At 37.4% G+C, this 24,258-nt stretch overlaps 1 protein-coding gene across 2 annotated transcripts in view; it reads left to right on the top strand.

Moving 5' to 3' along the window:
* Nucleotides 1-24,258, top strand: part of CDKL4 (cyclin dependent kinase like 4) — a 45,372-nt gene that overhangs the window by 11,974 nt on the left and 9,140 nt on the right. For both annotated transcript variants that reach the window (XM_020288600.2, XM_012788520.3), the window contains exons 4-8: nt 8,661-8,733; nt 14,229-14,319; nt 21,196-21,393; nt 23,428-23,510; nt 23,813-23,869. In XM_020288600.2, the coding sequence (XP_020144189.1) occupies nt 8,661-8,733; nt 14,229-14,319; nt 21,196-21,393; nt 23,428-23,510; nt 23,813-23,869 (502 nt within the window). The remainder of the gene's footprint in view (nt 1-8,660; nt 8,734-14,228; nt 14,320-21,195; nt 21,394-23,427; nt 23,511-23,812; nt 23,870-24,258) is intronic.

Genomic DNA, 24,258 nt, shown 5'->3' with positions numbered 1-24,258 from the left:
ATTTTGAGGCTCAATTAAAGTTTGGATTATCTGAATTTAAGGAACAAACCATGATTTGATATTAGGAAATTTATTCATATAATTCACTAATAAGTTAAAGGATAAATACATATATATGATTGATAAAACTTGAAAATGTGAAATGTTGATAAGTTCAACATCTTGTTCAGATTATTTTATTGAAAACACCTTAGCAACTAGGCTTAAAAGAATAGTTTCTTAACACACACATGGAACCCCCTTGAAATCAGCAGTCAGTTTTATACTCAATAATAAAACACTAAAGGAACTTCCATGAAAATAAGAAACAAGACAAAGATGTTGATTGTCACCATTATAATTTAACACTGTTCTGAGAGCTCTAGCCAATGTAATGTACTAAGAAAAACAAAAATAATAGCTTTTGGAAGTCAGATATAATTGTCCTTATTTGCATGGTATTATTGTCCTACAAAATTTAAGAGAATCACCTAAAGAGTTATTAAAACAAATGAAATTCAGTATAGTGACCCCTGTACCACTACATAAAAAATTAACAGCTTTTTTATCAATCAGCACTTAGAAAATCTAGTGGAGAGGGATCCCCTTCAAATATTAACTGCAACAAAAAATTTTTAGGATTAAAGGTAAAAAGAATTGTTCAGATTGTACATAAAGACAACTATAAAACTTATCCAAGGATTTTATTTAAATGAACATTTATTTCTGGATGAACATATTCATTATTATAAAGATATTGCCTCTCCAGTTTATTTATTTATCACACAAAATTCTAATCAGAGTACCAAGGGGTTTTTTTGAAACTTGAAAAAGTTAGACTAAATCAAGAAATTTTTTAAAAAGAAGAGAAAGGGACCTTGAACTGCCAAACACTAAATCTCAATAGAGATTCCCTTTGACAAAAAAGTACCATCAACAAAACAACAACAACAAAAAAAAAATGGAAAATTGGGTAAACTATTTGCCAGGATTGATAAATTTCATATCTGTATGTGTAGATTTTACAAATAAATTTTTAAAAGATTAACACACAATTAAAAAAAATAATTTGTTCAAAAAAAATGTTATGAATGCACACTATGCACCTGGCTGGGTGCTAAGGCTACAGCAGTGACAAAACATACAAAAAGTAGGCTGGCCTTAGGGAGCTTACATTCCCATGGACCTGAAAAAGCAAATCATTAAAAAAGAGAGGGGAAATGACAAATACACCTATGAAAACATGTTTATCTTCCCTTAATCAAAGAAATTCAGGTTTTTTAAGCAAGGTATCATTTCTCACCAATTAAATTTGGCAAAGATTTTTCAAAAATCAATATACTCAGTATTATGAGTAGGGGATCAGACCTCATTCACAGCTAGACAGAATATAATTAGAATAGAAGGGCAATGTGACAAAATGTATAAAAATTTTTTGAACTGTTTTTATCCTTTGACCAAGAAATTCCATTTGCAGAAATTTATAGTAAGAAAATAATCAGATAGGGGCAAACAGTTATGAATGTTCAACATAGCATTTATAACAAAAATTTCAGGACCTAATTTTCCAATGGTAAAGAATTGGTTACATGCATTTTGGTATGGTACAGTGGTACAATATGCATCCATTAGAAAGCATGCTGTAGAAGAATAGTTAATTTCCTGAGTAAATGTTCCTGAGATGGTATATGAAAAAATGAGGTAATGTAGTAGAATTTTAAGTGTAATTGAATATTTATTTTGAGTTTTCCCAATATTCTGTGAATGTACACATATTACACTTAAAATAAAAATTAATATAAAAAACAGATTAAATGGTACATTAATTCATAGTTCAACTTTATTATGAGCTAAATAGTGTGTTATATGTTGACTGAGAGGATAGTTGTATTCAGCCATTCTATAAGTTAACATACATTTTCATTAAGTTAGAAATTTATGCTTACTTCACATATTGTTCAAGGCCCTGAAACTAAAACATACAATACATGTACCAGTTTATTTTGAGCCACACATCTTTCTCTTCCCTATATGTACCCTAAGGCTTCCTGTTGTAGGTCTTAACTCATGCTCTTCTTTCTTTAGCCTAGAATATTCTAGCCTTTTCACTTTCCCTTTCTCTATCATAGTCTTTAAAACACAAGATCCAAGAAGATCTTAACATCTCTGAGATTCCTTCATCTGGGTGGAATTGCTTCCCTCCTTTGAATCTCCATAGAATTTTATTTTTGTCCCTGTTATGGTACTTGGTACTTACTACTGTATTTGTTTTTATGTGCATACTCTCTCTCCCTAGAGTGTAAGTTTTTTGAGGGCATCATTCTTATGTAATTCATCTTAATAGCTTCCTCCTCAGTGCCTAGCATTCTTTTACTCATTCACTCAAAGAATATCATATTGAGCATTTACATTGGTACAGAGGATACAAAGATATAATGGCATAATCATGCCCCCAAGAAGCTTAAAATCTAATGAAGAAACAGATATTTCAAGTAACAACTACAAATGGTCATGTTGATTGGGTTAGTGCTAATGCAAAGGCTATGCAAGAGGAGCAGCTTCGACATCTGTTGACCCTGAGAAGTCAGGGAAGATTCTGCAGAGAAGGCAGCATTTGGGCTGAAACTTTGCAACTGGGGAGGAGGTGGCCAGATGGACAATCTTGGAGGAAGGCACAGACACAGGAAAGAGTGAGGCATGTTCAAGCAACTCCTGTGTTGAATATGTATTTAGCAATGTCAAGCATCTCTGAACTACCCTAAGTTCACTTTTCACTCTTTTAAGTTTTACAAATGTATTTAGCAGTGCCAATATATAGCAGTGCTTTGGGTCAGCCCTGAGACTTGGATCCACATAGGGGAATGCAAATAGGAACAATCTAGAATATGCCACTCTTTTTATAAAAATGTTGTGTACTTGTTGATAACAGTGATTAATTTAAAACATTCATCTACTTTTACTCCCTTCCTAAAACCTGCTTAAGTAACAGTCAAGAGAGTATTTTCAAAGGCATATATCTAGTGAATAGCAAACAAAGAAAAACAACTAGATAGCATACATACCAAGTCTGTTGGACATTGTTTATTAGGGGAAATTCACAGTTAGGAGAAATAACAATTTTGACTTAAATCCATCTCATGGTAATTCCAGTGGGCCCCCAAATCCAAATGTTTCCCCATTTCCTAAATGGATAGTTGAAATAAATACACTAGCAGAAGGAAAAAGATGCAGGTGGCTCTCTCTGATCCAAGGAATGAAGGCTATGGTGGTAGAAGGGTCTGGTAGAAGTTTTTGAAATGCTGCTTTTTACCAAAATAGAAAACTGAAAACAATGCTACAGATTTGGGGGGAAGCAGAGGTTAGTGCTACCATTAAATATTATGGGGAGACATAGTTGGGAACTTGATGAGCATATTGCCTATGATAAATCCTCTCCAATACTTTTATCTCCTCCAATCTTTGGATTCCCTCCTTCTGTTTTTATTAATGAATTCCTGGCATCTCAGCTGCATTTGACACAGGCAGCCATTTAGTCCATCCTCCAATTGACCAATTCAGCAATCAACTGGAATCAATTTTAGATGCTCCAGGTAGTCTATTGAAACCAGAATCTCTAATAAGTGTGTCCATATTGTTATAATCAGCCCAATCTAAAGTCATGTTTCTTCCTCTCTTGTCCACCACTCATGAAATCCATTTTCTCATACATTCCCCATTATAAATCAGCAACATTTTGTAGGGTTTTTTTTTTGTTTTTTTTTTTGGTTATATAAATTGTCTCTTCCTCTGTTTCACTTTGTAATTGACACCCCTGGCACATGCTGGGATCTGACTTTAGTTAAGGGTTGGAGACTTGAGGGGTGGTGAGGAGAGGAGCATTGAGCAGAATTGGCCTCCTCACCTGCCTCAGATGAGATCATTAGAGAGTCCTCAACAAGGCAGAACCAGCCTCATCATACAAGTTCGGGGGTTTAAGGGGAGGTTGGGGCACTCTTAGTTATATGAATACTCCCAAGTGGCACATTCCAATAATTTTTTTTTTTTTTTTTTTTTGAGACAGAGTCTCACTCTGTTGCCCTGGCTAGAGTGCTGTGGCATCAGCCTAGCTCAAACTCCTGGGCTTCAAGCGATCCTTCTGCCTCAGTCTCCCGAGTAGCTGGCACTACAGGCATGCACCACCATGCCTGGCTAAATTTTTTCCTATATGTTTTTAGTTGGCCAATTAATTTGTTTCTATTTTTAGTAGAGACAAGGTCTCACTCTTGCTCAGGCTGGTTTCAAACTCCTGACCTTGAACGATCCACCTGCCTCAGCTTCCCAGAGTGCTAGAATTACAGGCGTGAGCCACCGTGCCCAGTCCACATTCCAAATCTTGGAGTATATCTCTTTCCCAATTAATTGAGAAATTAATTATGCTCACATAAATGTAATCTATGTTGTCATTTAGCACCCTGAAGGTTTATTCTGTGTGTGATTTTTGAGTAATCTCATGGTAGTCCCAATTGATCCACCAAGTGAGTCCTCAGATACAAAGAAGTAAGGGGTTCTTTTAGGGCAAGCATTGAAATGCCTGATTTCCTAACTGTGTCTTGAGCCAAGATATTAAAGCTCCGAACTTGTCCTTTTTTTTCTTTAATTTCTCCAGGGAAACTACAAGCAGCCAGATCACCCCACATTTCTGTTATTACTTATATCCCCCATATTGCTCCACCACATTCAGTTCACCAAAGCCTTGCCTTAAGTAGGCATTTTATTCCAGATGACCATGGGTAATTATTTAAATAACTGTTTCATCACTGGGTGGTCATACCCCAGCCATTAATGGTAATTGGATACTACTGCCTCTAGACCCAATTAAATCAGATAACCAATCCTAGATTCCCAAGGCCTTGAGTTTGTTTCCCACCTCTCCTTCTGGTACCATGTTCTGAATTGGTCAACAGTGAATTCAACAACAGAATTCACTTTAGCAGGTCTAAGCAAAAAGGGAATTGTCACAGAGTGTTAGTTTATAAAATTTCTGAAAGTAGCAGAGTTGATATTTTGTATAGATGCTGTTTTGGCCATGATGAAGTCTGTCTTTTTGGAATCTGAGCTAAATGAACAGAGCATGGCACTTCCTGTCAGATGCCTTGAAACATCCTCTTCCACACAATAGCTCAGGACTTTTCTATGAAATTATTTCATGCTTGATTCCATGTTATTAATGCTGGTAGTCATAGTCCTGCAGTCTCTAACCCTAGCCCATACCTGGTTTCCCGATTCCAGTACTTAATGCCCTGCACCTGTAGTCTCTTAGGTCCTGTCCAGCATTCTGTTCCTGCATGCATAGGACCATGTGCTACACCCTTGCTGGTCCCGCCTTCAGAAATCTATTTACCATATTAAGTCACTTCCTTGCTTGATTTCCCTTTTTTTTTTTTTTTTTTTTGAGACAGAGTCTCACTTTGTTGCCCAGGCTAGAGTGAGTGCCATGGCATCAGGCTAGCTCACAGCAACCTCAAACTCCTGGGCTCAAGCAATCCTCCTGCCTCAGCCTCCCAAGTAGCTGGGACTACAGGCATGTGCCACCATGCCCAGCTAATTTTTTCTATATATGTATTAGTTGGCCAATTAATTTCTTTCTATTTATAGTAGAGACAGGGTCTCGCTCTTGCTCAGGCTGGTTTCGAACTCCTGACCTCGAGCAATCCGCCCGCCTCGGCCTCCCAGAGTGCTAGGATTACAGGCGTGAGCTACCGCGCCCGGCCGATTCCCCTTTTTTATTTATTTATTTATTACCATTTCCTATTAAGACTGAGTCTTGCTTTGTTGCCCAGGCTGGAGTACAGTGGCATCATCACAGCTCACTGCAACCTCAAACTCCTGGGCTCAACCAATCCTCCTACCTCAGCCTCCCTGGTAGCTGAGACTACAGGAACATGCCACCATGCCACCATAGCTATGCCACCATAGCTAATTTTTCTATATTTTATAGAGATAGGGTCTCACTATTGCCCAGGCTGGTCTTGAACTCATGAGCTCAAGCAATACCCCCTGCCTCAGCGTCCCAGAGTTCTGGGATTACAGGCATGAGCCACTGCACCCAGCCCCTTGATTCCTTTCAATGGCTTTGAATTTATAGTATAATCCAAATTCCTTCCAATATCTGGATCTCTAAGGCCCTCCATGGATCAGCCTCTGCTAACCTTCCCAGCACCTTCTCCCACGTGTCAGCACACTGGCCGCCTTACTGTTCCCCACACTCTCAGTTCTTCCGCACCTCAGGGCCTCTTGTTCTTCTGTGCCTGTTCAGTCTTTGTACAGGGGTCTCAGTCCCATCCATCTATCAGCCTCATCTGATCTCAGACCCTCATCTCCTGAACCCGTGCAGATGTTAAAACTTAGACATTTAGAGGATAGATTTCTCAATAAACTTATGAGATACTATTCTGTTTTTGCACATGAGGAAAACTGAAGGCACAGAGAGCTTAAATAAGGTGTCTAAGGTTATAAAACTAAGAAGCAGCACAGCTGGGATTTGAACTCTGGCAGCCTGTCTCAGTGTTCAGAATGGCTATACTGTTCTTTCTGCCTCTTATTTAAAAAAAAGCTATGTTTTTTCAGTTTTGGCTCTAGGTGAAGGGGAAAAGGATAAAGTTATATGAGAATTCATTGCAGGAAATAGAAATTTCAAGTAAAAAGGGATGTAATACTGAGGCTTAAGCACTTTCCTAATATTAATAATTAGAAGAGCTGGCATCAAAAGTGTTGCCCCTTGACCATTGTTGTCAAGGGTATGCCACCAAAATTGGGATCTGAGATCAGGAAATTGCTCTCAGAAAAATACCTCCATACGTTGGTTGCTATTTCTCTACATACACTTCAGCCTCACGTGGTAGCATCTTGTAGCTAGTATCTTAACTGTGTCATGCATGGGCCATCCCCCTGCTCCATAAAGCCAGCTACATCTGCAGACATTCAGTTTTTAAAAAGTGATCTAAATATAGATTTGGTTGTCCAAATGTGACAAAATATTAAATCTGGGTGATGAATATGTTTACAATATTACATAATTATAAATTTTTTAATGAAAAATCCTTTTAGTAGACGTTTAGTAAAAGAAACCCTTGTGTTTCAGATTTTGAAGATATGCAAACAAAAGCCCCATCTCCATCAACAGGGCTGAAAGACAACACACTGAGAGAAATATTTGCAGCATATATAACAGACTTTGATATACATTGAGTCTTCATAAATCAGTAAGAGTAAACAGATCAATTTAAAAATCTGTAAAAGCTATGAAATAAAAATACACAAAAGAATAAACATAGTATCCAGTAATCATTTGAAAATTAATAACTGCTAAAAAATTAATGAAATGTAAATACAAACCAAAATGAGATCATCTCTTTATTTTAACCACAGATTGGCAAATATAACATTGGCAAAACCAAATGTTGGCAAGACAAGGAGAAGATAGGGATTTTTTATGCACAGATGTTTGGTAGGAGTGTAAATGGGTATAACCTTCCCTGGAGAGGGTAGTTTGGCAGTATGTAAATGTGAAGGCATCGTCATGGGACAGTGATGTGAATGATGGAAAGACACCAACAGAAAAGTTAAAGGGAACGTAATTGCCATAATTTACAGAGATCGTTACATAAAGTAGAATACTCTCAGATAGAATACAAGTTTCCCAGATCCCCAATTCCCCAGTGGAAAATACACCTACCCATAATATCTTGCCAGGAACAAGAAGCTCATACCTCCCATCCTGTTGGGACCTTTTTTCTCCCTGGCCTCCTCTTTGTAAACCTGCCTGCTTACCAGGTATAAGTAACTAGTACAAAATAACTCCTGCACATGCTTGAGTATTTGCCACCAACATGAACTGGATGAATTGAAGAGCCATCTTCCAAGTATACCTTTTTTCCTGCAAAACCAGGTCTCAGGTCTATCTGAAGTTCATCCCTGTAAGATCAAAATGTAATATGTGCCTACCATTGGTCCCAGAAATCTCATTTCTAGAACTTAAGAAGATAAATTACATAACTGCAATAAAATGGATTATTATAGATGTTCATCAAAGTATTTCTAGAAATAAAAATTGGCTCAACCTAACTGCTCATCAATGGAGACCAAGAAAATTATGATGCATCCATAGAAGGAGCTATAGCCACTATAACATATGCACACATGTCAACATTTGCAATTCTATACAGAAAATGTTTCTCAGAGAGGCAGAGGGTGGGATAGCAGAAAATAAATGGGTGGCTAGGCGAGTGTCAGAAGACTTCATGAATATACTCATACTTTTTACATTTTGAATCATATGAACATATTTATTTAAAATTAAAGTTAAAAAGTAAGTGCAGAGAGAAAGAGAGAGAGGTAAAGGAACAGAGATGCCTGGAAAGACATCTACCATAAGTTACAGCAGCTATTTTGGGGTAGCAAGATTTTAGTCAACACTTTTCATCCCTTTGCTTTTCTGTATTGTTTGAATTTTCATAAGCATGTATCATTTTACAGATGTAAAAATTTCAAATTACAAAAGAAAATGAATAACTATAAAAACACCTCGGCACTGTGTTCTTTGGCCATGACAAGCCCCCACCCTTTCATTTCTGTCCCCAGACCTGGCTTCTGGACGCCATCCTAGGAGTTTTCATTTCCTTTTCTTGTTTTTTTCTCCACAGAGTAGCTGATGGAGTGATCAAAAGTGTGTTATGGCAAACACTTCAAGCTCTTAATTTCTGTCACAAACATAATGTAAGTAACACTTTCTAATGTATCTGTTAATTTCTTCATGATAACTCTTTTCTTCTAAAGAGCTCAGGGGTCTATTTGAAGAGCTAAAGAACAGAGGGAAAGTAAGAACCCGAGGAACAAGACAAAAGAAAGTCACAGAATATGAGGAAAAGCAATGCATTTCATGGCCCCTTTCCAGTTTCTGTAAGAATCAAATTACTAATTCCTATGAAATAAAGTTTGTATAAACATAATGCTTCCTTTTGCCACAGTATGATGACTCTTATGATTATTTTTAAATTGGGTTAAAATATTAATAATTTGTCAGGATATGGGGCAAATAATCCACCATGGTACTTATTTCATTTTTACATCTCTACAATCTTTTGCTCTGTAGCAATCTTAAATTCTACTTCCCCTACCTTTTTTTTTTTTAGGCCATTAAATATTGAGAGCCATAGTTCTCAAACTCGAGCATACAGCAGAATCACGTAGCAGGGCTTTTTAAAACACAGCTTGCTGGGCCCCATCCCCAGAGTTTGTGATTCAGTCGGTCTGGGGTAGGGCCTGAGAATGTGGATTTTTATTTTCCCAGATGATATTAAAGCTGCTGGTTGAAGAGCCACACTCTGAATACTACTGTGTTATAGAAATAATTCTGGCTGATTGTTTCTGGGTATAATTTGACTTGTCCTTTCACCTTATTTCTTGTAAATCAGAATTTATATCTAGAGGCTTGATCATATTCAAGTTCAGTTTTTTTAGATAAGAACACTTCATGTGTGGTGCCCTACACTTCATCCCACTTTTCATCTTGTTAAAATTGATTAGTGGGCTCAGGAGGGATTAGTTCGATCCTCTCCATTGTCAATTTCCCTGTCAAGCCTTTTTCCCTGATGGTCTAACATCCAGTGATGATTATTCCCTGGATCTAGTATTTCATTAGAATTAAAAGATAGTAATTTCCTAATTCTGTTATTCCTTCTGCATTTATTAATTGGAATTGTATGGAAAAGAACTTTACCCTCATGGACTCTGGCAACTGTAAAATACAATAAGATAAATATGTGATGATTTCTTTTGTCAATACTCAGAGTGATGAGTTGGTATATTTGCAACCTCCAAAGGTGAACAATGAACTTGGCGGGACAAGTGGGGCACCATTATAAACATGGATTTGTGTATTATGTGAAGAAAACTTCACATAAGTCCTTTGCAATTCTCTCTGATGCTCAAGTTGTCCTATCTTAGGCCAATGAGACCTTCTTCAAGTTGCTCCTTAGTACTTTTGCTATAAAGATATATTTTTAAAAATATCTCTCGACCTTTGAGTTGGTGCCTGGACAGAGACAGTGCTGAGGCAATGATACAGAGAACCATATGGTCAGTTTAGATGCCAGCAGAATGCCTACTACCACAGTAGTCTAGGATTGCTGAAAAAGAAATTATAAGACCATGGAAATAAATTTCAATACTTAGAGGAAATAAATTTCAATACTTTCTTTATATTTAAGAAAATCGGTGAAGTTTTTATTAGATTAAACCAAAAGCTTTTATTTCTATTAATATGGAAGGATATTGTTCATACAATATATAAACCTATTTTTCATGAGGCAAATTGCACTTTCAGATACGTAATAAAGATGATGCCAATTTGAATCCCTAACTATGTTGCTTTCCACCATGCCAGAGGGGGGATCAAGTTGCTGCAGGAATTTTAGAGGCAGTTAAAATGGTTTTCTAAAAATACTATTTACCATAGTGTTTATACTTTATTCCTATATAACCAGACACTTTCCTGTGTGCTAGGCTACAAGCTTGAATGCAATGTCTGTGGTTGCTTTATCTTTGTATCTCTTTAATGCCTAGATTGGATCTTTTAATGTAAGAGCTGCTCACTAAATATTTACTAAATAACTAGATGGATGGATGGATGGATGAATGAATCATTCAATCAGTGTTCAACCTGCTAGTGACTTACTATTTCCAGAAGACCCAAACATTATTGTAGCTCAAAGCAATTGCCATCATTTCACTGCTTAGAACAACACATTCTATATATTAAGCATTAAAATGTTGAAAATATCCCATTGATAATCTGTGTCCTCTATTAAAAATGGATAATTTTTTAGATAACATCCCTCCTCAAAGAGGGAAATGACTTCTGAACTCTGGTTATCTCATTTTCTTATGCTGTGATAAGCCTTTGTGTATCTATCTTATATTTTATCAATAATTAAAATGCATACAGACTGGGCACTGTGGTTCATGCCTGTAATCCTAGCACTCTGGGAGGCCGAGGCGGGAGGATCGCTCAAGGTCAGGAATTCAAGACCAGCCTGAGTAAGAGCAAGACCCCGTCTCTACAAAAAATAGAAAAATTAAATAAAAAAATAAAAATAAATAAATAAAAAAAAAAATAGAAAAATTAGCCAGGCATGGTGGCGTACCCTTGTATTCCTAGCTGCTTGGGAGGCTGAGGCAGGAGGATCACTTGAACCCAGGAGTTAGAGGTTGCAGTGAGCTACGATGATGCCACTGCACTCAAGCCCAGGCGACAGAGCAAGACCCTGTCTCAAATAAATAAATAAATAAATAAATAAATAAATAAATAAATAAATAAATAAATAAAAAATAAAATGCATACAAAGGAAAAAATCTGCCATGTATAATCTGTTACAATAAAAAGTCTAAAACCTTTATACTCTGCTTATTTTTAAAAGGACCCTTCTGACACTCCCAAGGCATAGAAAAGGCAGTCTTACCCATGGCGTTGCTGCAGACGCACATCTCTCAGCCTGTGGAGACCATGTGCACCTTATTGTCTCCAGAATCGTGATCCTAAGCAGGATAATGAAGGCTAAAGTAGTAAGAGGTTAAGGCCTTGCTACACAAAGTGTGGTGCCCAGAGATCATGCGGGAACTTGTTAGAAATGCACACTCTCAGCCTGCTCCCAATCTACTGAATCTGAATCTGCATTTTAATAAGAGCACCAGGTGATTTGTGTGCAGGTTAAATTTTGAGAAGTGCTGAACTTAAGAAAATACCTAGTCGTTTTGTTCTATTTTACCCTATAACATCGCTAGAGTGAGGTAACTAAAGTGATCCACTTAACATCATTATGAAAAATGCATGGATTTTTATATATTTGATGTGTTATTAGAGAAAAAGAGCTTCAACTCAAAAAGGCAAAACTACAGTAATTTCTGAGATCTGTCAGGCTGTGACATCCATCAGCATCTCGTTGATATTCATGTTTTGGTTGTCAAAGGGGGTCTCTTTTCTCTCTCTTTGCCATATGAACATCCATCACTATTGTTTTCATGTCAATGAAAACAGCCTTCTCAGATAATAGAAAACTACTTATTGTACAATTGGGCTACATAAGAAGCAATTTTTGGTGTGAAAGTTTCCAGAGATTCTTTTTTTTTTTTTTTAATTTATTTCTTTCTACCTTGTTCTGTCATTGGTGTGTAACAGATATGATTCTTAAAGTTAAAAGCCAGATTTAAAATACCATGGATACCTCTTCTTGCTGGCTTGTGAGCCAATAAAAATGAGATTGAACATCAGCCGCAATAACCCAACCTGAGCAATGTTTGCTAAAAGCTGTGTATAAAACTCAAGTTTATTTAACAGTTTATTAAAATTATTCTGTTAACAGAGACTTGCATGTTTCTTGTTCTTTGGTGGAAGCTGATTGCAAAAGGCATTGCAGAGAGTTTCCAGTGAGTGTGACCTTGCCGTGGAGAAAGTGAATGCTGTCCCAGTCTCTGTCTCATTTGCCTTTGTATATTTTTGTTGAAAAATAAGTGTTGCAATTTTCACATGGATTTGCATTTGATCCAAAAAAATATTTAAATAGGCCAACAGACAAATATCAGTGCAAAGTCATTTGCTTTGTAATGCCATACATAGTCTAGGAATTTTAGAATTTGATGCAGACTCATTTGAGGGATGTATAAAATGAAATAATGAAATCACCCAACTATTTTAAGTGAGTTACTGGCTCAGAGGGTTAGTCTAAGTTTCATAAATATGTTGCTTAAAAGGTAAGATATCAAAACTGCATTGGTTTATATTCCAACAATGTGTTGTTTTAAATTAGTATCTAAGGCCTTAGAACTTAAGGGACCTAAAAAAGTTTCTTCTGTTCTTCAGATAAATTATGAAACAGTGGACAGTGACTAAGACTACATAGTTCTGTTACCAGTACCATTTTTATGACATAGAATGAATTTAGGGTTCAGCTTTTTTGCTTCCTAGATAGCTATTATAGAAGCAAAGAAAATTATTTCACAACTGTCAATTTGACAGGAATACCTAAAGGGCCTGACAGCGTGACAGAGAAGTGAGGCAGACCGGGATGATTATTGTGACACTTAATTCATGGACTCTGTCAGTAGCCACCTGCAATCACAGGATTGTGGCGAGGATGAAATAATTCAAGTGAAAGTGTTTTGAGAAGTCCGCACTTCTGTGGGAGGTCCCAGTTATAGAAGATCAGTATCCATTTTCTTTTTTGGGAAGGTGGATAAACTGGAAAGATAGAGTTCTAAAGAGTAGGGCCGGGGTTCTTTACTCACAGCACATCCACACATGGAAAACCATTCCTGGAATCATGACGCGTGAGCTTAGTCGGCCCCCAGCTTGGCTCTCTCATGTCCAGTGAGCAGCATCTGCTTCATTTGGGGTCATTATGGTGACGCAGCAAATTGTAAGGCCTCCACCTGGAAGAGGAGAGAAGGAGCTTCCTCAAGATGAGAGCCCCTCATAGCGGGGCCTTGCTCTCCCAGGAGAGACCCTGACAGCACTATGGGGACATCTCAGAAGGGCTCCTGATCATTCCAGCCCAGGTCATTGTTGAGGAAACCAAAGTGATCCTCATCCCCTGGTGCAGAATGCTTTGGAGTCTCTGATAAGTAGGTGACTATACGTCCCAGCATATTCAGGACAGTTCTGGTTTGGTTATTAACTGGGCTCCCTTTCACTCTTGAAAGTGGCTTGATTTGGATGATAAATAATATGGTCATTCTAATTATAAGTGAATTTTGGATCTTGTTATCATTTAAATGTTTTTCAATTTTCAAATCTGCAATAGTTTTTCAACCTGAGTTGTGATTCTCAAGTGGCAGCAGTTCTTACTAGAAGTACACTGATTTTAATCTCATTTAGGGTTTTACCTCTTATAGTTTAAATAGGGCCCAGTAAAAATTGAAAGAAATAATTACATGATACTCACTTCTTTAAAAAAAAAAAAAAAAGCCAGGCACAGTTTTCATATGCAACAATTATGATTTTAATTTCTTCAATAATATAGCAACACATGTATATTTTTTTAATTTTAGTATAAGATTTATAAGTGAAAATTGGCAATTTAAATTCTTTTAGAAAAATGAAGGAAACTCATGTTTGTTTTTATCTCAGAGGCTGTTTATCCATGTTCAAACTAATTGTTAATGTTATTCTTTGTCACTTTGATGGCTCAGAAAAATAATCAAATATTATCTTACAGTGTATTCACAGAGACGTAAAACCTGAAAATATTCTGATAACTAAGCAAGGAATAATCAAGATCTGTGACTTTGGGTTTGCACGAATTCTAAGTAAGTAGCAATTTCTTACTGTCTTTCCAATTCAAATGATTATAAAATGACATAGTTTCAATTCTTACTTTAGATATTGAACATGTGCTCAATGTTGTATTACAGTTATTCAGAAAGGAAAATACCACTTTAGCCTTTTAGTACATTAGTTTGCATTTCAACTCTGCTCCTTTCAGCTAGAGTTTATTGGATGTCACCTTTATGTGCTTTGCCCCATAGGAGAGGAAAAGAATTATAAGAGCATTTCTGCTCTTCATGCATTTATAATCTAAAGTGAAAGAAACAAAGAATGATACAAGATGATTGGCAATAAAGTACTAAAGTGAAGGTGCAGATGGTTCCCTGGAGGGAAATATTAATGTGGGCGAGAGTGGATGAAAAAAACTTCATGGAGCTGATGAGACTAGAAGAGTACACTGACAATTAGAGATGGATGCAGAGACAGTGCTAAGAAAAAGGAAATCTTCCCAGGCAGAGAGGAACTGAAGGGAAAGGGAGGGACAAATAATTGATTTCCCTCAATCTAGAGCTTTACAGCAGGCATAACACGTATACGTGTATTAGCAGCATACATCTTGCAATACGGGTGTGGACGTAATCAGTATCCTGATAGGACCCAAACACAGGTGACTTGGCAATGCGTTCATTAGGGTTAGGCAAAAGCAAAAACTGATCAAAGCTTTCTGAGGTTGCTGTGCTTTGCATGTAAGAAAATTGGACTCTTGGCCAGGCGTGGTGGCTCACTCCTGTAATCCTAGCACTCTGGGAGGCTGAGACAGGAGGATCACATGAGGTCAGGAGTTGGAGACCAGCCTGAGCAACAGTAAGACCCCATCTCTACTAAAAATAGAAAAAAATAGCCAGGTGTGGTGGTGCAGTCTGTAGTCCCAGCTACAGACTGAGGTAGGAAGATTGCTTGAGCCCACGAGTTTGAGGTTGCTGTGAGCTAGGCTGATGCCATGATACTTTAGCCTAGGCAACAAAGCAAGAGTCTGTCTCAAAAATTTAAAAAAGTAAAGAAAAAAAAGTGAACTCTAATGATAATTGGTCCCTGTGCCATGCGGCTGAAAAGAGAAACAGACAAACACTGGAAGACTATGGAGCTAAGAACACTGGACTGCACTTAGTACTGTGGGATATCCATATCATGAAATGCCAGGCAGCCATTAGCGGTGATGTTTATGGAGTTTTCAGTGGTATCAGGAAATGTTTAAGATGTGATAAGTGAAAAAGGAAAGCTAAAACTTATGTTTATAGTATGATCTCAACTATATAGGAAATACAAAAAAAGAAAAAAGAATAATTGCCAAAGCAATAAAAGGAAATAAGTAGAAAAAAATATTACTAGTATACATATGATCCCAAACTTAGGAAATTAAGTGGGTAATGGTCATATAATACATTGTACAAGATGCAGTGTCATAGATTTGGGGTTTTTTCCTGGAAATCTATTTTATACTGCAAAAACACCCAATTTGCTCACAAAAATAACTGAAAAAAAACACACATATGCCATTATAAACATCAAGAACATAAAAGAAACATTTCATATAAAAGTTACCTCATAAATATTCTTTTTGGGGATTTTTCTTCATGGCCTGGCAAGGCTTCTTAAACTGGCAATTCTTCTGAAAGTATAAATATGTTTGATTTTTTCATGAATATGCATTTCTGCTTTCCTGCTGAGTCTCTCTGTAGCAAACATCCTCATTCTTCTCTGAATGAAGAACCTTAGAACTGAGTTCAATAGCAGGGTCATCTGTCTCAGAAATTATGACTGCATGAACACATCCAAAAGTCTCTGAATGGTGAACCCACTGTGGCAATTCCAATAATGATATCTTCTGCCATATTATTATAAGCAAAATAGCAGTGCAAGACACTGTCAGTGCTGGCTAAAAGCTCCACAAGATGTAATCTCGGGTATTGGTTGCAGATCAAGCCGTTGTAAGTACTAGTTTAGGTCATTATTGGGGTCATAGTTCGTCATTTAGAATAAGAAGTGCAAAGGAGGGGGTCCTATTCTGTGCCAAAATTCTAACATTAGCTCAATAGACTTAATCACATAAAAATTTAAGTTCCTACTGGATATACACATGCAAACAAATGAAACTGGACCTTTACCTTATACCATATACAAAAATTCCAACCTAAATGTAAGAGGTAAAGCGATAAAACTCATAGAAGAAAATGTAGAAGGAAAGCTTCATGACATTGGACTTGACAGTGATTTCTTGGATGTGACGCCAAAAGCACAAGCAACAAAAGAAAAAAATAGATAAATTGGATTTCATCAAAATTAAAAACTTGTGTGCAACAAAGGACACTATAGGCTGGGTACGGTGGCTCATGCCTGTAATCCTAGCACTCTGAGAGGCCGAGGCAGGAGGATTGTTTGAGTTCAGGAGTTCGAAACCAGCCTAAACAAGAGCGAGACCCCGTCTCAACTAAAAATAGAGAAAAATTAGCTGGGCATCAAAGGACACTATAAACAGAGTGAAAAGACAACCCATGGAAAGGAAGAAAGTATTCACAAATTTATATCTGCTAAGGAATTAATATCCAGAATGTGTAAAGAACTCCTATAACTCAACAACTACAAAAACTAACTTAAAAATTGGCAAAGGACTGGAATAGACATTTCTTGAAAGAAAAAATAAAAATGGCCAATGCACACATCAAAAGATGCTCAACTCATCATTAGGGAAATGTAAATTAAAACCATAGTGGGATACCATTTCACACCCATTAGGATGACTATTGTTAGAAAAAATACACAACAAAATAACAAGTATTGGTGAGGATATGCAGAAATGAGAGCCCTCGTGCATTGCCAGTAAGAATGTAGAATGCTGTAGCTGCTGTGGAAATAGTATGGCAGTTATTTAAAAAATTAAACATAGAGTCACTATATGATCCAGCAATTCAACATCTAGGTATACACCTAAAAGAACTGAAAGCAAGGACTGTAAGACATTTGTACACCAGTGTTCATAGCAGTATAATTCATAATAACCAAAAGGTAGAAACAATATAAATGTCTGTCAAGGTTGAGTGGATAAACAAAATGTGGTATATACACATAATGGAATATAATTCAACCTTAAAAAGGAATGAAATTCTGATACATGCTACTATGTAGATGCACCTTGAAAATGTTAAGCTAAGTAAAATAAGCCAACACAAAAGAACAAATGCTTACGATTCCATTTATATAAGCTACCTAGAATAGTCAAGTTCATGGAGACAGATAAAAGAGTAGTGGTTATCCGGGCTGAGGGAGAGGGGATAGGGAATTAGTGTTTAATGGGTACGGAGTTTCAGGCTAGGAGGATGAAAGAGTTCTGGAGATAGAGTGTGATGATGGTTGTACAACACTGTGTATGTACTTAATGCCATTGAACTGTACATTTTAAAATGGTTAAAATAGTAAATTTTATGTTTTCATACGTAATGAAAACATAAACATGAAAATATGAAATACATAAATTTCATATTTTACCATATATAAATATGAAGGAGGAACTTAAATTATGTATATATAAAAATATAGATATATACAGAGATAAAAATATTAAAGCAATCAAGGGATAGAATATTTCAAAATTGATAATTAATAGGTTGATATAAAAGAGCTTATGTTGATTATAAGGGGAAAAAAACTCCAAAAGCTCTGAGTAGAAAAATTAGCAAGATGTTAACTGACAGTTCACAGAAGAAAGAAAAGGCTAACAACATGAAATAATCTTCCTCCCCACTGATAGCAAAGAAATGCACATTCAAATGTTACTCTTCTCCAATGAAGCTGGCAAAGATTTTTCAAACATAACCGCTCAGAGCTCACAAAATTGTTTTTAATGGAAACACAGTTCAGAACAAATCCTTGAGAAAACAGTTTGTTAATTTTTATCAAAAACTTTTTAAAGTATGCTTTGAACCTTTAATTCTCTCATAACCCAGGCATACTACCCAAAAAAATAATACAAGATAATGTCCATTGTGGGACCACTTATTACTGAGAAAAAAATTCAGGGGAACCTAACCATTCAGAAATAAGGAAATGGCTAAAGAATTTATATGATTTAATATCACACATTAAAATTTGGATTTTTAAAGAATTTTAATGACACGAGAAAATGCTCTAGCTCACAGCGTGAGGCTAAGTGAAAAAGAATACAAAACTGTACATACAGAGTGGCCTCAGTTCTATGTATGTTTGGGTGTGTCATATTAAGAAAAGGTGAGAAAGATGCCCAGGCGTGGTGGCTCACGCCTGTAATCCTAGCACTCTGGGAGGCCAAGGCAGGTGGATTGCTTGAGGTCAGGAGTTCAAAACCAGCCTGAGCAAGATCGAGACCCGTCTCTACTATAAATAGAAAGAAATTAATTGGCCAATTAATATATACAGAAAAAAATTAGCCAGGCATGGTGGCATATGCCTATAGTCCCAGCTACTTGGGAGGCTAAGGCAGTAGGATTGCTTGAGCCCAGGAGTTTGAGGTTGCTGTGAGCTAGGCTGACGCCAGGGCACTCACTCTAGCCTGTGCAACAAAGTGTGACTCTGTCTCAAAAAAAAAAAAAAGAAAAGGTGAGAAAGAAAGGAAACGCATCAAAATGTTAACATGGTTTCTGTCTGGGTGGTAGGTGATTTTATTTTCTTCTTTATTTTATTTTTTTTTTGTATTTTTTGAGTTTTCTACAAATAACATGAATTACTCTAATAATTTTATAAATGATGCTCATACATCTCAGTCTAGTAATTCTACTTCTAGAAATTCTTTCTAAAGGATAATACTAATTAGAGAAAAAGTGTTGTGCAGAGATTTTCAATCTGGTATTATTTATAATGGAAAAATATTGAAAAATTTGGGAAAGGTAAAGGAAATCATGATATAGGCATTTGGCAAACTTATGCTGCCATTAAATTCAAGTTTAGGAAGAGTTTATAATAACATGGTACACATACAGAATTAAGTGAAAAAATGAGGACACAAAATTATATATACCATATGATCAAAAGTACTCAAAAAATTATGCTGTAAAAAAATAAAACTCAAATGAAATACACCAAAAGATTAACACAGGGTATCTTTGGGTGGTAAAACTTGGATTTATTTTTCTTCTTTCTGACTTTTATTTTTTCATACTCTCTATAGTGGGCATATATGACTTTTATGATAAAAGATGTTCCAAACAAGTAAAACAGCTGACTTGACTTGTGAACAGTAAGAATTGTCAGTGGTGATTATTTTCTTTCTTATTCTCCATTTTCCAAATTTCCTATATAGCATTTACTAATTTTTATAATTTGAAAATTTATATAATTTTATAAAGAGCAAGGGGCAAGTAAAGGTCATTTCCTTTTCCCACTCCTATGAGGATTGTTTTTTGATGAGAGCTGCACTCGCTATTTTCTGACCTGTCTTTTGTGGCAGTTCCATGCTGACTGCCTGAAGCCTTTACAAGGAGAATTGTCCATTAGCTCATCTCTGCAAGCCGGGCTGGTTTCCAGTTGTTCCTCCTCTGTCATGTATGTGTAGGGTTACTGGTCCTTCAGCGTCATGTGTTGATTGTGGGATTGGCTTCCACCCGCTCAGGAGGCAGGTGCTTGGCCCCAGGCAGCCCACACCTGTGGTAGTAGGGCAGGGCTGGGCAGTGAGGTTGCACCCAGTTCTGTCATCTGCCTGTCACACACCATGCATGACTCACAAGGAGTCAGTGGATCCTAAGTAAGATCCTAAGTAAGAAATCTGGATAGAAAAATTAGAGTTTCTTTTTTCTGTTTTTTTAAGACAGTGTCTTGCTCTGTCATCTGAGCCAGAGTACAGTGGCATCATCATAGCTCACTGCAACCTCAAACTCCTGCCTCAAGCAATCCTCCTGCCTCAGCCTCCTGAGTAGCTGGGACTACAGGTGTGCACCCCCATGCCTGGCTAACTTTTTCTGTTTTTAGTGAAGATGGGGTCTTGCTCTTACTCAGGCTGGTCTTGAACTCCTGACCTCAAGTGATCCTCCCACCTCGGCCTCCCGGAGTGCTAGGATTACAGGCGTGAGCCACTGCGCCCAGCCAAAAAATGCAACTAATGCAGTTGTACAGCACTGCATTAGTTTGCTAGGGCTGTCATAATAAATTACCACAATCTATGTGGCTTAAAACAACAAAAATTTACTGTCTCACTGTTCTAGAGGCCACATGTCTGAAATCAAGTTTTCCTCAGAGCCATGTGCCCTTTGAAGCCTCTGGAGCAGGACCCTTCCATGCCTCTCTGCTAGCTTCTGATGGTTGTGGGGAAACTTGGTGCTCAGGGGCTTGCAGCTGCATCACTCCAGTCTCTGTCTCTGACATCACATGGCATTCTCTCTCTGTGTCTCTCTGTCCCTATGTGGCCTTCTTGTAGGAAGTCATTGGATTTGGAGTCCACCCTAATCCTAGTATGACCTCATCTTAACTAATTACATCTGCAAAAACCCTGTTTCCAAATAAGGTCACATTCACAGGTACCAGGAGTTAAGACTTTAACCTATCTTTTGAGGGGACATGATTTATGCCATAGCCACTACTATGCTGATAATAATGTGGAAACAAATAAAAATAGTTGGTTTAGACTTGAAGTTACACTACAGAAATCCTCATTACCCTCTCTTGGAATGACATAGATGTTAACTAGCTAAGGTGCACTAGAAAGTTGAATTTACTGTCTCAATGCACAGTGTGACTGTTTACCAATTGGCGCCCCGTTGCATTAGCTGTTAGGAGTATTGTGGCCTGTGATATTATTGAAGCTTGCCTGAATGCCTCACCTGGTCTTGGGAGTAGTTCACATGTTCACATGTTGGGAGAATATGAATCACCTGATCTGACTGATGCATTTGCAGTTCCAGGAGATGCCTACACCGATTATGTTGCTACGAGATGGTACCGAGCTCCTGAACTCCTTGTGGGAGATACTCAGTATGGTTCTTCCGTTGACATATGGGCCACCGGTTGTGTTTTTGCAGAGCTCCTGACAAGCCAGCCCCTCTGGCCTGGAAAATCAGATGTGGACCAACTTTATCTGATAATCAGAACACTGGGTACGAATTCCATTTTGTAGCTTACCCAGAATTGCTAAATTGTTATTACATTTGTATCTTGTTGCAATACAAAACAAGAGCTTTATTGCTTCTCCAAAGCGCTACTCTGATGGTTGTTCTGGGTTCTGAGTTGTAGCCAAAGCCCAATCCTTATCTTAATATGTAGAACCATAACTCCTCTCAGTGAGTTCTCAGATGCCTTTCCAAGAAAAGGCAATTAGCCATGGAAAAAACTATATGTTTACTTTCCATATCAGGCTAAGAGAGAGATAAGGATATGAGTCAGCTGCCTAGAGCATAAGCTAGGAGATATTTGATCAAATGCAATTTCTGCCCACTGTAAAAGAGGTGCCCCCCCCCCATGCTTTATTCTAGAGCAGGGCTCAGTGAATTTTTTCTATAAAAGGCCAGATGGTAAATATTTTAGGTTTTGCAGGCTTTACAGCCTCTGTTATAACTCTCCACCTCTGCTATTATAGTGCAAAAGCAGTTATACACAATATGTCAACAAATGAATGTGGCTGGATTCCAATAAAACTTTATTTATGGACACTGAAATTTTAATTTCTTATGGCTTTCGCATGTTGCAAAATATTATTCTTCTTTTGATTTTTTTTTATCTACTTAAAAATATAAAAACCATTCTTAGGTCACAGGCCGTACAAAAACAGGAACTGGACCAGATTTGGCCTGCAAGTCATAGTTTACAGACCCCTGCCCTAGAGCTTAAGAGTCTGATTTTATAATACTTCTTGATGGGGAGCTGCTGCCAGAGTTTAAGTAATATTAACATGTCTTCTCTGCATAGAACTTAAGAATTTACAGATTACTTACACACATATCATCTCTTCCAGGGTTAAGAAAAACCTGTAAAGAAGTTATAATATTTTTTTAATTGTGCCTATTTTATAAATGAGGAAACTGAGGCTCAGGGAGCTTCCATGATTTGCCTAAAGTCATACAGTCAGTTAAATGCAGAATAGGAATAGGACTCAAGGGCTTTCTTTCATGAGCCTTCATCATGTGGCAGCTTCATGCCAGCAGCATGGATGCAAAGAAAGTGACACCTTTACAAACAAAAATGAGTGTTGACTAATTCCTTCCCACAGGCTCTCCTGGCAGCATAGCTATTGGACATTTCCCTGTTTGGTTCCAATCCATGCTTCTGCAGAATTCTGCAGCATGAAAAATGTGGGGTAGAGTACCACTACAGGCCGCACCTAAAGTGTAGGTTGTTTGTTTGATTGATTTCCTAAAAGGATTCTGGAAATTTACATTATACAGACCTAAATATAGCATTAGACAGACCTGAGTTTGAATCCTGGGTCTCTTGCTTAGTACCATGTGATCTTGGGCAAGTTATTAATATTAAACCTCTCTGAGCCTCATTTTCCTCATTGGTACAATGTAGATTTAAAATAGCAATTATGGGCTGGGCACGGTGGCTCACACCTGTAATCCTAGCACTCTGGGAGGCTGAGGCAGGAGGGTCGCTTGAGGTCTGGAGTTCTAGATGAGCCTGAGCAAAGCAAGACCCCGTCTGTACTAAAAATATAAAAATTAGCCAGGTGTTGTAGTGCACACCTATAATCGCAGCTAATCAGGAGGCTCAGGCAAGAGGATCACTTGAGCCCAGGAGTTTGAGGTTGCTGTGAGCTAGGCTGACTCCATGGCACTCTAGCCCAGGTGATAGTGTAAGACTCTGTCTCAAAAAAAAAAAAAAAAAAGGCAACTATGGTGAGATTGTTATGAGATTAGATGAGATCGTGCCCCTAGGCCCCTAGCACCATTTTCTCACCTTGTCTTTTGATGAAGGCTGACTGGCAACCAAACCACGTGTGGCAGAGAGTTGCTTGGGAGAATTGGCCATACCTAACTAAGAAGGCATGTGCCTGCAGGGACCCATTCCTCCCAGCTGCAGGGAACAGTCAGGCACAATATTTCTTTCATACCTGCACCTAAGAAGTTAACCATTTAAACACTTTATTATTCTTTGCCAAATTTATGATGAGTTACGTGATTTGTATTTTACAGGAAAACTAATCCCAAGACATCAATCTATCTTTAAAAGTAACCAGTTTTTCCGTGGCATCAGTATACCTGAACCAGAAGACATGGTAAACTGCTCTATTTGGATATTTTATTATTTGTGTTGTAGGATTTCAGATGGGGACATTTGGGACCCACAATTACCCAGCATCAATTGCAAGATATCTTGAAATTAAGCAAATAACTCTAGTTTTATTGTTTCAGACTTTTCAGTGTAAAATTATGTAAAAACATAATTTTTAAAAATCCTTAAAAGGACTATATAACCTACTAGGGAATCTTTCTCCAACGTGTTCCTATTACAGATATATTTAAAATTTGTGTTACTTTGTTGTTATGTGACGTCGAATTTTTAACTTTGTTTTTTCAGGAAACTCTTGAGGAAAAGTTCTCAGATACCCATCCCGTGGCTTTGAGTTTCATGAAGGTACTTAAGAATCAATTACAACTATTATTGACTACTAATTATAATGACTGAAGCTGGTAATTCTGGGAGGTGGACAGTGAAGCGAATAATGCCAAAGCAGGATGTAGTCATTGAAAATAATAAGGAACTATAAAATAATTACAGCTAAAGGGACATCAGTGGTTTAAGCAATAATAGTCCTAACATATCCATTAACATTAGCAGTAGAGGAGGCAAAGTCAGAGCCGTGCAGACATCCAACCTAGCCTCTGCATTAGGCCCAATAGAGATGGTCAAACAAAGGACAAATTCTAATAGAAAGCAGAAGAAACTTGTCTATGACCAGTCTGTCATTCATGCTTGACCAACTGAGGCCAAACTAGAAGGTGTGAACCTGCCATCTATCATGG

Source organism: Microcebus murinus, chromosome 3 (assembly GCF_040939455.1).
Source record: "Microcebus murinus isolate Inina chromosome 3, M.murinus_Inina_mat1.0, whole genome shotgun sequence".
NCBI lineage: Eukaryota > Metazoa > Chordata > Mammalia > Primates > Cheirogaleidae > Microcebus > Microcebus murinus.
Note: the sequence above shows the minus strand (reverse complement) of the source record. Positions and strands in the feature narration are given on the sequence as shown.